The sequence below is a fragment of the Hypanus sabinus genome, chromosome 4 (genome assembly GCF_030144855.1).
Source record: "Hypanus sabinus isolate sHypSab1 chromosome 4, sHypSab1.hap1, whole genome shotgun sequence".
Taxonomy (NCBI): Eukaryota; Metazoa; Chordata; class Chondrichthyes; order Myliobatiformes; family Dasyatidae; genus Hypanus; species Hypanus sabinus.
The window spans coordinates 69349864-69362573 of record NC_082709.1 but is presented as its reverse complement, the minus strand read 5'-3'; the positions used below and the strand labels follow the sequence as shown (position 1 = coordinate 69362573).

Here is a 12710-nt window from a genome sequence, read left to right as displayed (position 1 = left end):
TGCTCTCTTACACTTTTCTGCATTATTATAATTTATAATAACGTTTTTATGTTTGCACTGTACTGCTGCCACAAAATAACACTTTCACGATATATGTCAGTTATAATAAACCTGATACTGAATTTTAAATCTTACACTGACTGCTTCAGCTTTCAAGACCTTATTGGGATTGTGCTTAGGTGTGACAGATATTCAAGAGAGTGGGTTCCTAGGGGTAAAGAGGCCTCGGAAGATATAACTTGTGTTCTGCTGCATGACGCAGTGACAATTCACTGCTGTCACAGGCATTAGAATAGTGTAAATTTAATAGGGGAATTAAAAACATTAATTTTCTCTTAGAAAATAAAAACAATTTGAAATGCTAGCACTTTGCACCTAAACTTCTGTGATTGCCACTACTCTGCAGCTGTCTTAATGCTGAGTTCATCTGCAGAATAGGAGGCCAGTTGCATTGCCATTTGACCTCCAGCTCCTTTTGGACTTTGGATGAACATTCACAGAAGTTGAAGGTGATCTGTGTTACTAGCAGTTGACAGCTGGTGGTTCCCTATTGAGCTGCTAGCTGCCAATCAGCTCAATTTGGCCCATTATGTTTCCTTTATGCTTGCTGCCTGTAGCAATAGCAAGAAACAAATGCTATAACAAATCTCTCATCCATCTTACCAAAAGTTATTGGTTCTGTGTAGTGGTGTATTTTATTCATGCTAACTACTATAATATCTTGGGAAATAAGCAGCTCTTGTAGGTAAAGTGAGTGAGTCTTTTGTAACACTGTTGATACCATCAGCACACTTAATCATCTATTATGTTGAAGTTGATTTTCCTTTTAATTAGGTTTGAACTTTTTACGATGTCCAATAGTAATAAGCAACTTAATAGAATAGATCTGTTTCAGTTGCCAAAGACGCTTCTCTGGATTTTAAACATTCAGTTAACTTTTCAGAAGATTTTTATGTCCTGTTGAAATAATATTGCATATATTGCTTAACTTCACCCATACTTTAGAGGTGACTGTTACAGAAGAACCTGAAGATGGTTACCATTATGAAGAGGTATTGTACATTTTTTGGAAGATAAATCAAATCTGCTTCAATATAAACTTGTTTAATTTTGAGTATTAAGGACACACCACAATGTCCATAAATGCATACTTCTGAGTTTAGATATTGAAAGTTTAGAAGTTTAAAAGATTTAAATAAAGAAACTATATGTGGATATAAATTTTAATTAAGTATATCAATTTTTTGTAAATAAAGAGCAATCAAACAAGAAAAACTCTAATTCTCCTTTTTATGAAGTTCAGCAATCTGATTCAAATGAACAATGTTGTTGGCCCAAAGCTGAGGACTTCAGAGTGTTTCTGTCCTCGTAGCTCAGAAAAACAAGAACTGCCACTCTGTTTAATGCTAAGTTCAGCAGTGGAGTGTCAGTTCATGCATCCCTGTGCCTGACTAAATTCCATTTGCAGTGCACAGACTCGGAAGTTGAAAATGCGCTGAATAGCAGAGGGAGTAAAGTCCCCAAGGGAAATACCATCCGCATCAAATCTTATACAGCAATCTTCTTAAGTGTGCCTCTACTGTTAAGATAAAAATTATTGATAGCTTTGTGCTGCTTTATGTTGTTCCTTAGATTTAATCTGCTTCTAAATATGCTGTCTCTGCTTCTTCATCATTTCTGTACTTAATATTCTTCATCTGCAGGTGACTTTCATATGAAGACAATTATTCATTTAGAATTTCTGTATAAATCTTCAGCTTTCATGTATAGGTTTCTAATCTTGATTTCTAATGGAATGAATATTTACCTTTTTTACCTTCTTTCCCTTTATATATTTTTAAAACGTATTAGGATTTTTGAGAACCTTTCACAGGAGAAAATCCACAGATGTTGGAAATCCAAGCAACACACACACAGTTCTGGAGAAACTCAGCAGGCCAGGCAGCATCTATGTAAAAGAGTAAACATTCAAAGTTTTGGGCTGAGACTCTCCATATGGACTGGAGAAAAAAAGATGAGAAGTCAGAGTAAGAAAGTATAGGGAGGGGATGAAGAATTACAATGTATAAGTGGTTGGTTTCACCTATCACCTTCTAGTTTTTCCTCCTCTTCCCCCCCCCCCCACTTTTTTATCACTTCTAATCAGTGGTAGTTTCTAGGGAGGTGCTCAGTATCAAGGGAGGCAGCTGAGGGATTTCAAGCTTAATTTAAGAAATGAATTACCTATTATAAGCATTTGGTCCTCTGTGCCTTTTAATTCATTCCATAGATCACCTCATCTCTTGCTAACCCACCATTCTCTTAGACTTTGCTCAAAGTGCATTATAGTTGTTGAAAAGGAATGTGACACTCCTGTATTTGGCATATCATGAGAAATCTGGATTGACAAAATCGTGCTATTTGTGGGTCCATGCACTATTGCCAGTCACTGCTGTAGTACAGTCAACACACACAAAATGCTGGTGGAACACAGCAGGCCAGGTAGCATCTATAGGGAGAAGCACTGTTGATGTTTCGGGCCGTCCTTTCGTCAGGACTAACTGAAAGGAGAGATACTAAGAGATTTGAAAGTAGTGGGGGGAGGGGGAAATGCAAAATGATAGGAGAAGACTGGAGGGGGTGAGATGAAGCTAAGAGCTGGAAAGGTGATTGGCGAAAGTGATACAGAGCTGGAGAAGGGAAAGGATTATGGGACGGGAGGCCTTGGGGGAAAGAAAGGGGGAGGGGGGAGCACCAGAGGGAGATGGAGAACAGGCAGGGTAATGGGCAGAGAGAGAGAGAAAAAACCAAACAACTAAATATGTCAGGGATGGGGTAAGAAGGGGAGGAGGGGCATTAATGGAAGTTAAAGAAGTCAATGTTCATGCCATCAGGTTGGAGGCTACCCAGACGGTATATAAGGTGTTGTTCTTCCAACCTGAGTGTGGATTCATCTTGACAGTAGAGGAGGCAATGGATAGACATATCAGAATGGGAATGGGACGTGGAATTAAAATGTGTGGCCACTGGGAGATCCTGCTTTCTCTGGCAGGCCGAGCATAGGTGTTCAGCGAAATGGTCTCCCAGTCTGCGTCGGGTCTCATCAATATATAAAAGGCCACACCGGGAGCACCGGATGCAGTATACTGCACCAGCCAACTCACAGGTGAAGTGTCGCCTCACCTGGAAGAACTGCCTGGGGCCCTGAATGGTGGTGAAGGAGGAAGTGTAAGGGCAGGTGTAGCACTTGTTCCGCTTACAAGGATAAGTGCCAGGAGGGAGATTGGTGGGAAGGGATTGGAGGGGGGGGGGGACGAGTGGACAAGGGAGTTGTGTAGGGAGCGATCCATGCGGAAAGCAGGAAGCAGTGGGAGGGAAAGATGTGCTTGGTAGTGGGATCCCGTTGGAGGTAGCAGCAGTTATGGAGAATTATACTGTAGTACAGTGTTTGCTGATATGATTGACATTATTTAGTCATACAATGATGCAATTCCTGTGAGTTAGGGTATGGCATTCAATGGGGTAAAGCTCAGAAACTACCCTTTTAAATGGTCTTGACTGCATTTCTCTTGCCCATGGCCCAACCAAAATATTGCTGCCCTACTTTATGTATTTTCAGGCAGAGAGTCAGGTATTGCCCAAGTTTTGTTGATGGCAGAACTTTCCCCTTTATTGATCGTAACACTTTAGGTTGGACTAAAACAAAAGACAATTGACTGAGATCATTAATCCATAGTGAAGATGGCAGAAGCAGACCAAACAAAAAAGAAGTTCAGACAGTATAGTGTGGAGTACCTGAAATATGGATTTATGCCTGCTCCAAGCAACCAACAGCCAATATGTTTAGTATGTGGATAAAATGTTTTTCAAATAGCCAATAAAACAGTCAGGTTCCTTGAACATTTGAAGAGGATACACTCTAATAAATCAAACAAAAACTTAGCTTTTTTTCAGTCACTTTGTGAAAACTTTCAGAAATGGAGAGCACTTCAAAACATGTTTGTCAGTACTTCTCAACAAAACTGTGATGGTCTGCATGCTTCATATCACATTTTATTGCTCATTGTTAAATCTGTAAAGCCCCATACAATAAGAGAAGAACTGATTCTGCTGGCAGTAAGGGAAGTGCTGAAGACAGTTTTGCATAAGTCACCAGACCAAATAATTAAAGTGATTCCACTCAGCGACAACTCTGTTCAAAGATGAATAGATGAAATGTCTGAGAATGTGGAAGACTCATTGTGCAACATACTTAGAACAACAGAATTTACTATGTACTTGGATGAGCCAACTTTGCTAATCAATGAATCTTTGCTTCTTGGTTATGTTTGCTTCATAAAAGATGAAAGCAAGGTTCAAAAATTGTTGTTTGCAAGGGGACTAGAAACAGCTAAAAAGGGTAATCAATACTTAGGGATGCTGAGAAATCTTTCAAAGAGAATGACATTCTACTCACCAACATTCTTGCTTGTGCAACAGATTGGAGCCATCAATAATAAGATGCCACCATGGGATTATTACCTTCTTGAAAAAGGCTATAGCTGCGTATTTACTATCTGTGTAACTCACAGATAATATCTTGTCACAAAAAATCCTATGTAATTGGCTGCACAAACCATTAAATACTGTTATCACAGTAGTAAATAAAAACAAGTTCCATGTTCTCAAATCCCGATTATTTTAAGAGCTTTTTATTGAAAATGATGAACTGTTTGAACACTTGCTGTTGCACACAGAAGTCAGATGGTTCTCAAAAGGAAACTGCCTGAGATGCTTTTATGTACATTTTGAAACTGAGAGAGATTTCAGGATATTTTCTTGATCCAAATTCCAGATTGGGTAATAAATCAATTCCTGTAAACTTGTAATGAGGAACTAACAGGAAGGGTATAGGAAGATATCTTTACAAAGTGACTGAGCTGAAGCCAAGGTTCAAAAAAATCATGTCAAAACTTTAGGTTGCAGAAAGAAATCTTTGAATACTATCTTGCACTGTAGAAAAGATCAAGGTGTTCTTTATTGCCTTTCCAACATCATATTTAGTGGCTTAAGTGCAGTTGCCCAACTTCTTTCAAAGCAACAAAACAGACTTCAAATTACTGAATGTGGAGATCTGAGACAGCCTGATGTTGAGAAGCTGATATCACTGCACCATACCCATTGATCTCACTGAAAGGTGAAAAATCATTAAATTATATTCAATTATTTCATGTGCGGCACCATATCAAATGCCTTCAGAAAGGGCAAATACATCGACTGCTGAACTCCTGTCTTGTCAGTTGCAAGTTTGAGAACCTTTAGCAGATTGGTCAAGCATGATTTCAATTTCATTCAATTGGCCTTTAGTAGAGTCCCACATCTCAGATATTGATTTACCCTCAAACAACTGCCCTGCATTTTCTGAAAAGTACTGTTCTAATTAGTTTCTTCCAACACCTCCCCAACACCACCCCAATTTAGAATGTGCACCCAAGGGCCAGTCTTATCCTTATCTATCTTAAAAATTAAAGAATTATACTCACTGTCCCCCAAACTGTTGAAATTTAAACCAGTCTGACTCCTTCCCCAATAAAAATCCAGCATGGCTCCATTCCTAGTTGGATTATCTACACATTGTTTCAAGACACCCTTCTGTATATCCCAAACACTTTCTTCCCCATCTGAGTCCCTGGCAGCAAGGGAATCCCAGTCAATAATATGGAATTTAAAATCATCCCCATAACAATCCTGATACCTTTACATCTTTCTGTAATGTGCCTGCATATGTTTGTCTAGCTGCTACTAATTATTGGGAAGCCTGTGGTATTCCACAATCTAATTTCCCTAATTTGTGAGGGGTCTGCATTAACTCTAGCTAATATTTTACTTTATTGCCTGCCCATTAAAGCTATTCTTTCTTCTTCTTCTCTCTCACCAGCCCACTCTCCTGCATTCCAATTTCCTATTCATTGCATTTCTTTAATTAATGCTTAAATGCCCAATCCTCAGCCTTCCTGTTTCATTGGTAGTTACCTTTGAATTGTGTTTTATCTTCAATCTTTTCATGATAATGGTAAATCTGTGAATTATGATGGCCAACTCAAATGCACACTGAAAATGAGCCCAGAAATGCTCCTCATTTCTGGTTAGTAAGATGCTATATATACTATGCCACAGTGATTGTTTTTTTTAACAGTTTATATAAATGACTTTGATGACAGAAGTGGAAGGATTATTGCTAAATTTGCTAATACATTAAGATAGGACATTAGTTACGAAGAGGACAAAAGTAGCCTACAAATTGATTCACAGCTTTCCATATTCCTTTTGTCAGATCTTTCCTCAATTACTTAGCGTATGTAAGAGAGTTGACTTGTCAGAAGAAATAAAAGAAAATCAGTGAGTTTGCAAAGCTCAAATATAGATGGATTCTTTTATCGAATGTGGGCTATTTTGTAGATTGAGCAATTCAAAAAGCTAACAGTGTTACTGTTTGTTGGATGAGGAATTTATTCCAAAAAAGTAGAGGATGTGCTGCTTACTAGGATAAGAACTGAAATCTAATTGCTAGGAAAAAATATTTCATATTCCATCCTTCCCCCAGCTTCTTCTGACTTCTGATGTTTCTCTTTTTTCATTATTTTGCTCCAATATTATCACTGTTAACTCCTACCACAAATTTCTGTGAAGTTGATCTGAGGCATCAAGTACTGCCCCCTTCTCCTTCCACATAAACTTCATGTACTAGATTTAAAATCAAAAAAATGTTAAGAGTATTTAACTTTAAGCTATCTAAATCACTTAATATTTCTTCCCTTGCAATTGTTCCTCTTTATGGAAGTGATGAGGCTCCTACACCTGTACCATATCTAACATGCTTTATGTATTGCAGCAGACTGCACATAATATCCATTGGGAAAATACAACAACCCTTTGCTCACAGCGACTGGACTATAAGGGGACTTCAAGTTCAGAATACAGTTGTAAAATTGATGCAGATTGGCTAGTAAATTTAAATAATCCATGTTTGTATGGATTCTTAATAGTGGGGGCCCATATGTAATACTTCTGAGCAAAATTTATCTCATTATTTCCCATCAACAGTAGGATGGTTAAAAATATTGTGTTAGAAAGTGACATATACTCGGACATAAAAATGTGATTCCTTTCATGATCATGTTTATAATATCATTCTGTATCTGTTTCATTAAATAAAGCTAAGTCCATCGTACACACAAATTCTAGATCCAAATCCAAAATTGTAAGGTTTGCATATTTAAAAAAAACCCTATGTGTGTGATTATCCTGAAAGAATGTAATGTCAAGGAATTTATTCTAATCAACTGCTAACCAGAGATGTTCACGTAAGATTGAATAGTCCTGTGACAAAAGTGTTAACTATTTAATATACTTGAAAAATATAGTTATTTGGATTTTAGTATTTTTGTTATAAAAATGAAATCTGAAAGTGGAAGGGAAGTATTGTAAAGTGCCTTTAATTCCATGTATTTAACATTTTAGTAGAAGGAAATTTATGGAAATCTATTTGGATTTTCTTTAAAAGAAGCATAATCTTCTTGCCTGTTTGCATTCTGGCTGCAGAGCTTTGAAAACTATATGGGGTACTCTGCATCTGCACCTAGTTGTACTGGAGGTGGTGGGTGAACTCTGCATATGTTTGAAATTGCTTGTAAAGAATGTTTTAAAATGCTTATCATTTTCAGGCAGCATCTACAGAGTGGAATGTACTGGCAGGCGATAGGTGAGATCAGACGGTTGGGTAGGAGGGGGATAAAATAAGAAGCTGGGAGGGATTGGTGGAGAGATAAAGGGCTGAAGATGAAGGAGTCTGATAAGAGAGGATGGTAGACCATAGAAGAAAGGGAAGGAGGAGGAAAACTAGATGGAGACGATGGGGAGGTGAGGAGAAGAGAAGAGGTGAGAAAGTATCCAGGGTGGGCAATGCAGTAAGAAAGAAGGGGGAGGGAGAAGAAATTACTGGAAGATTGAAAAATTAATGTTCATACCATCAGGCTGAAGGCTACCCCGTCTATGTGGTGTTGCTACTCCACCCTGAGATTGGCAATAGATAGACATGTCAGAATGGGAAGTCGAATTGAAGTTCGTGCCCACTGGGAGATCCTGCCTTTTGTTGATGGACAGTACATAGCTGCTTGACAAAGCGGTCCCCAACCCATGTTAGATCCAACTGATATAGAAGAGGCTGCACTGTATACAACAGATGACCCTGAAAGAATTGCAGGTGAAATGTCACATCACCTGGAAGGACTGTTTAAGGACCTGAATGATAGTGAGGAAAGAAGTGTAGGGACAGGTGTAGCATTTGTTATGCTTGCTGGGATATGTACTAGGAGGGAGATCAGTGGGGAGGAATGAGTGGACAGGGAATCATGTAGTGTGCAATCTCTATGGAAAGTGGAGGGTGGTAGAGAAACCCTATGGGAAATGGAGGTGAGGCCAAACTCAGTTTGGAGTAGCAATACTTTGTATTCCACTTGGGTAGCCTCCAACCTGATGGCATGAGTCATGACTTCCTCAGCTGCTATGATAAAGTCAAACTCGGTTTGGAGGAGCAACACCTCCCATTTTGTCTGGGTAGCCTCCAACGATATGGCATGCAAATTGATTTCTCTAACTTATGGTTATTTCTCCCCTTCTGTCTTATACCATTCCCCATTCTGGTTACACTTTTCTCATCTCCTCTTTTCCTCAGCTACCCAGTTAACTGCCTCTGGTTACCCTCCTCCTTCCCTTTTCTTCCATGGTCCCCTGCCTTCTCATATTCGATTCCTTGATCTTCATCCCTTTACCTCTTCACCTGTCCTTCCCTCCCAGCTTCTTACTTCATGTCCCCTCCCCTACATTCCCCCACAACTGGTCTCACCTGTCAACTGCCAGTTTGAATTCTTTTCCTTTGTCCCCCCACCCCCCATCTCCTTACTCTGGCTTTCCTGTTCTGATGAAAGGTCTCAGTGCAAACATCGAAACAAGGGCACGTATGTGTTCTGGATTTCAGTTCGGCATTCAATACTATTGTCCCACAGACCTTGGTTAACAGACTCCAACTCCTTGGTCTAAATACACTATAGTGCAACTGTGTGTGGGACTTCCTAACGAAAAGCCCTCTGACCTGCTCCTCTCTCCCCATCATCCTCTACACATGCACTCCAGGGCTGTGTGCTGAGCCCATTGCTCCATTGCTGTACACTCTACTCAGATATGACTGCATGGCCAAACACCCAAGAAATTACATTGTCAAGTTCGCTGATGACAGTGGTGGCTGTTATCACCAACAACGATGAGAAGGCCTACAGAGAGGAGGTGGAAGTGTTCGAGGCTTGGTACCAGGCAAATATCCTCTTTGTTAATGTTAACAAGACAAAGGAGATAGTTGGGGACTTCAGGAGAACTCGCACCACTCACATGCTCCTTTTCATCTGCAAGCAGTTTCAAACTCAAACTCTTGGGAGTGTGCATCACACACAACCTTTCATGGTTCCAGAACACATCCTACACGGACAAGAAAGCTCACCAACACTTCTATTTTGTGAGGAGGGTAAAGACAGCTGGTCTTTGAAACATCTATACTCACATCATTCTACAGATATGCAATGCAGAGCATCCTAACAAGTTGCATCACTGCTTGGCAAGGAAACTGCACTGTGGCAGACAGGAAGGCTCTACAACGAGTAATCAAAACAGCCCAATGCATCACTGGCACCAGCCTACCCACCATCAATGACATAAATACGGAAAGATTGCACGAAAAGGGCCAGTAACATCATAAAGAATCCTACACACCCTGCTCATGGACTGTTTGTTCTATATCCATCAGGGAGGAGACTACATAGTATTCATGCCAGGACCATCAAACTCAAAAACTGTATTGCCAAGTAGTAAGACTCATCAACAACTCCACCCACCAACTCCACCATTACTATATTATTCTCGATCAGGCACCTTATGTATAGCTTAACACCTCTTTATGGACAAACAATCAACCAATGTACAGTATATAAGCTATCTTACATAATTTATATTTATTGTGTTTTATTATTATTATTAAGCTCTTTATCTCTTGTGCTTTTTTATGCTACATTGAATCCATAATAACAATTATTTTGTTCTCCTTACACTTGTATACAGGAAATGACATTAAACAATCTGAAATGCTGCCTGATTTGCTGAGTTCTTCCTTCATTTTGTGTGTATTCTAGATTTTCAGCAATTATAGAATATCTTGTATTAAAGAAGGTGGAACAACATGTAGGCAAAAGTATTTGACTAATCTTAAAGTGCTGTGAGTTAAATCAGAGTCATGTGCACACCATTTAAGAATTGCAATATCTCCCTCTATATTCTTTTATAGTAGTTTTCCATATTTTAAGAGTCAATTTCACTCATGGGTTATCAATAGTATTTATGTATCTTTGCAGGTTGTTATCAGCCAAAATTGCTTGAATGGGGATGGGAAGTACCCACTCCTCAATGTTTTTCCATTGAGCGTCATATGATGGGTTGCACCAACATATCACAGCTCTCAACTGTGCTGCAAAATAATAATCTCTAAGAGAAGGCAATCCCCATCCCCCCTTTTCCTTTGCTAATTGCAAAGTTTTGAGATGAACTCTAAGCCTTTTACCCTGCCAAATATACCTTGATAGCATCTTCTGCCATTCATTGAATTGATTTTGATTAATCTATATTGGTAGGGTCTGAAAGAGATATAACAGTCTGGGCAGTATATTCATTTTAATAGACTCAATCCTTGAACTGAGACTGAAAAAAAGGAATCAGGTTCCATCTTGCCACATCTTCCTTAATTGTTTTATGTAAAGGCTGATAATTACATTCTGATAATTTTGCCAAATCTTTTGGCATAATGATGCCCAAATATTTGAAAGACTGTGTGTGCCATGCCCAGGGGTATCGACTTTCAATTTCTCTTGGCGGGCTGTAGTAATATGAAAGTAATTGGGTTTTATCTATGTTGATCTTGTATCCTGATAATTGACCGTATTGTTCAAAGGATTGCATCAATTTAGGTTGCTAGATTTAAGGACTGGACAGCTAAAGGAATAACGTTTCTTTGCAACATAATGAAAGAAGGAACACTGTTCAGTTTTGAAATGCTTAAAGAGAAACACTTATTAGAAAAACAAGATTTTTATCAGTATTTACAGATGCAACAATATGTTAATAAGATGCTTAAAAATGTAACCAAGGCAAATACATGCTTGATAGAACTCTTTAGAAAAGCATATAATTCAGATAATGGTAGTAGAATCATTTCAAGCATGTATAAGGGGTTGTCAAATCTTATTCGACTTCATTCATTAAAACAAAATGGGAGAAGGAAGGAGGGATAATTATATCTGAGGAAGAATGGACAATAATATGGAGGTATCAATGGAAATGTGCCAGTTTACAGAAATGGAGGGAGTTTGGATGGAAAAACTTGATAAGATATTTTATTACACCCTCTCAGAAATCCCATTATGGTGGTAACCTCCCTGTTTGCTGGAGAAATTGTGGAAATCAAAATGCAAATCATTATCATATTTTTTGGGACTGCCCTGTTATCAAAAACTATTGGAGGGGGATACATAATGCCCTACAAGACATCTTTAAATGTGTAATACCCTTGGAGAGTAAGACCATATATTTTGGATATATACCTCAAGAATGGTTGAAAAGAGATAAGTATTTAATTAATATACTGTTGGTAGCTGGTAAAAAGATTCTTACAAGGAAATGGTTATCACAGGAGAGCCCAACTTTAAATACATGGATGGAAATTACAATGGACATTTACAAAATGGAGAAGATAACAGCATCTGTTAATCATAAGCTGGAACAATTTGATTCATACTGGGAAAAATGGTTTAACTACATAATGCCTCATAGGCCAGATTTTATTCTCACAAATCAATGAATCTATTGTAAAAAAAAGATCACTCCCTACTTGTACATAGTTCTTTCCTTTTGCTTGTTTTTTCTTTCCACTCTTTTCTATAAGTGTATACCCCAGAAAATACTTTGTGGAGATTTTGTGATATATATGATTATACGATATATATGTACAATGTCTGAAATACATCTTATGGAAATGTTTGTTAGATGAACTTCAATTAAAAAAAATAAATTACAAAAAAAAGTGCTGTGAGTTTGGGATTCGTAAGGCATTACTTGTAAGTAGCTGAAACTGTGCTGCAATAAATCATTATAATAAATAATGCAATTTTTCATTTACATTGTTCTGTTTTTATTATGTCTTGTTCAGATTGCTCCTGATGATGACTTGAGTATCTCAGAAGGAGATGAAAATTTGGAGAGTATTATGAAAATAATAGAGGAACAGAATGAGGATTTAAAAGCAGCAGTAAGATGTTTTTATTTGCATTAACTTAAATTCACAAATACCTGTAGATTGGTATAGATGCCAGACTGCAAGTCAAATAATTACTATGTATTTTGATAGTTAAAGGCCTTTATATGGATTTGTATCAATTAAAAGAAACATACATTCTATAAGTAAATATTTTTACTGTAAGTTTAAGGGGTCTGTTTGTACTTTAAGTAAATTGCTGTGGAAAAAGGAGATACTAGTGTATGTGGAGTACTACAGGCCAGAAAACAGGCCCTAAGCCCCACCTTGTATATGCCAAACTGATATTCTGCCTAGTCCCATCCACTTGCTCCCAGACCATACCCCTCCCATCCACGTACTT

At 38.2% G+C, this 12710-nt stretch overlaps 1 protein-coding gene across 3 annotated transcripts in view; it reads left to right on the top strand.

The window, feature by feature from the left end:
- The window catches only part of LOC132392864 (sperm-associated antigen 16 protein), a 777809-nt gene that overhangs the window by 14436 nt on the left and 750663 nt on the right, over positions 1-12710 (top strand). For all 3 annotated transcript variants that reach the window (XM_059967355.1, XM_059967357.1, XM_059967356.1), the window contains exons 2-3: positions 1006-1052; positions 12263-12361. In XM_059967355.1, the coding sequence (XP_059823338.1) occupies positions 1006-1052; positions 12263-12361 (146 nt within the window). The remainder of the gene's footprint in view (positions 1-1005; positions 1053-12262; positions 12362-12710) is intronic.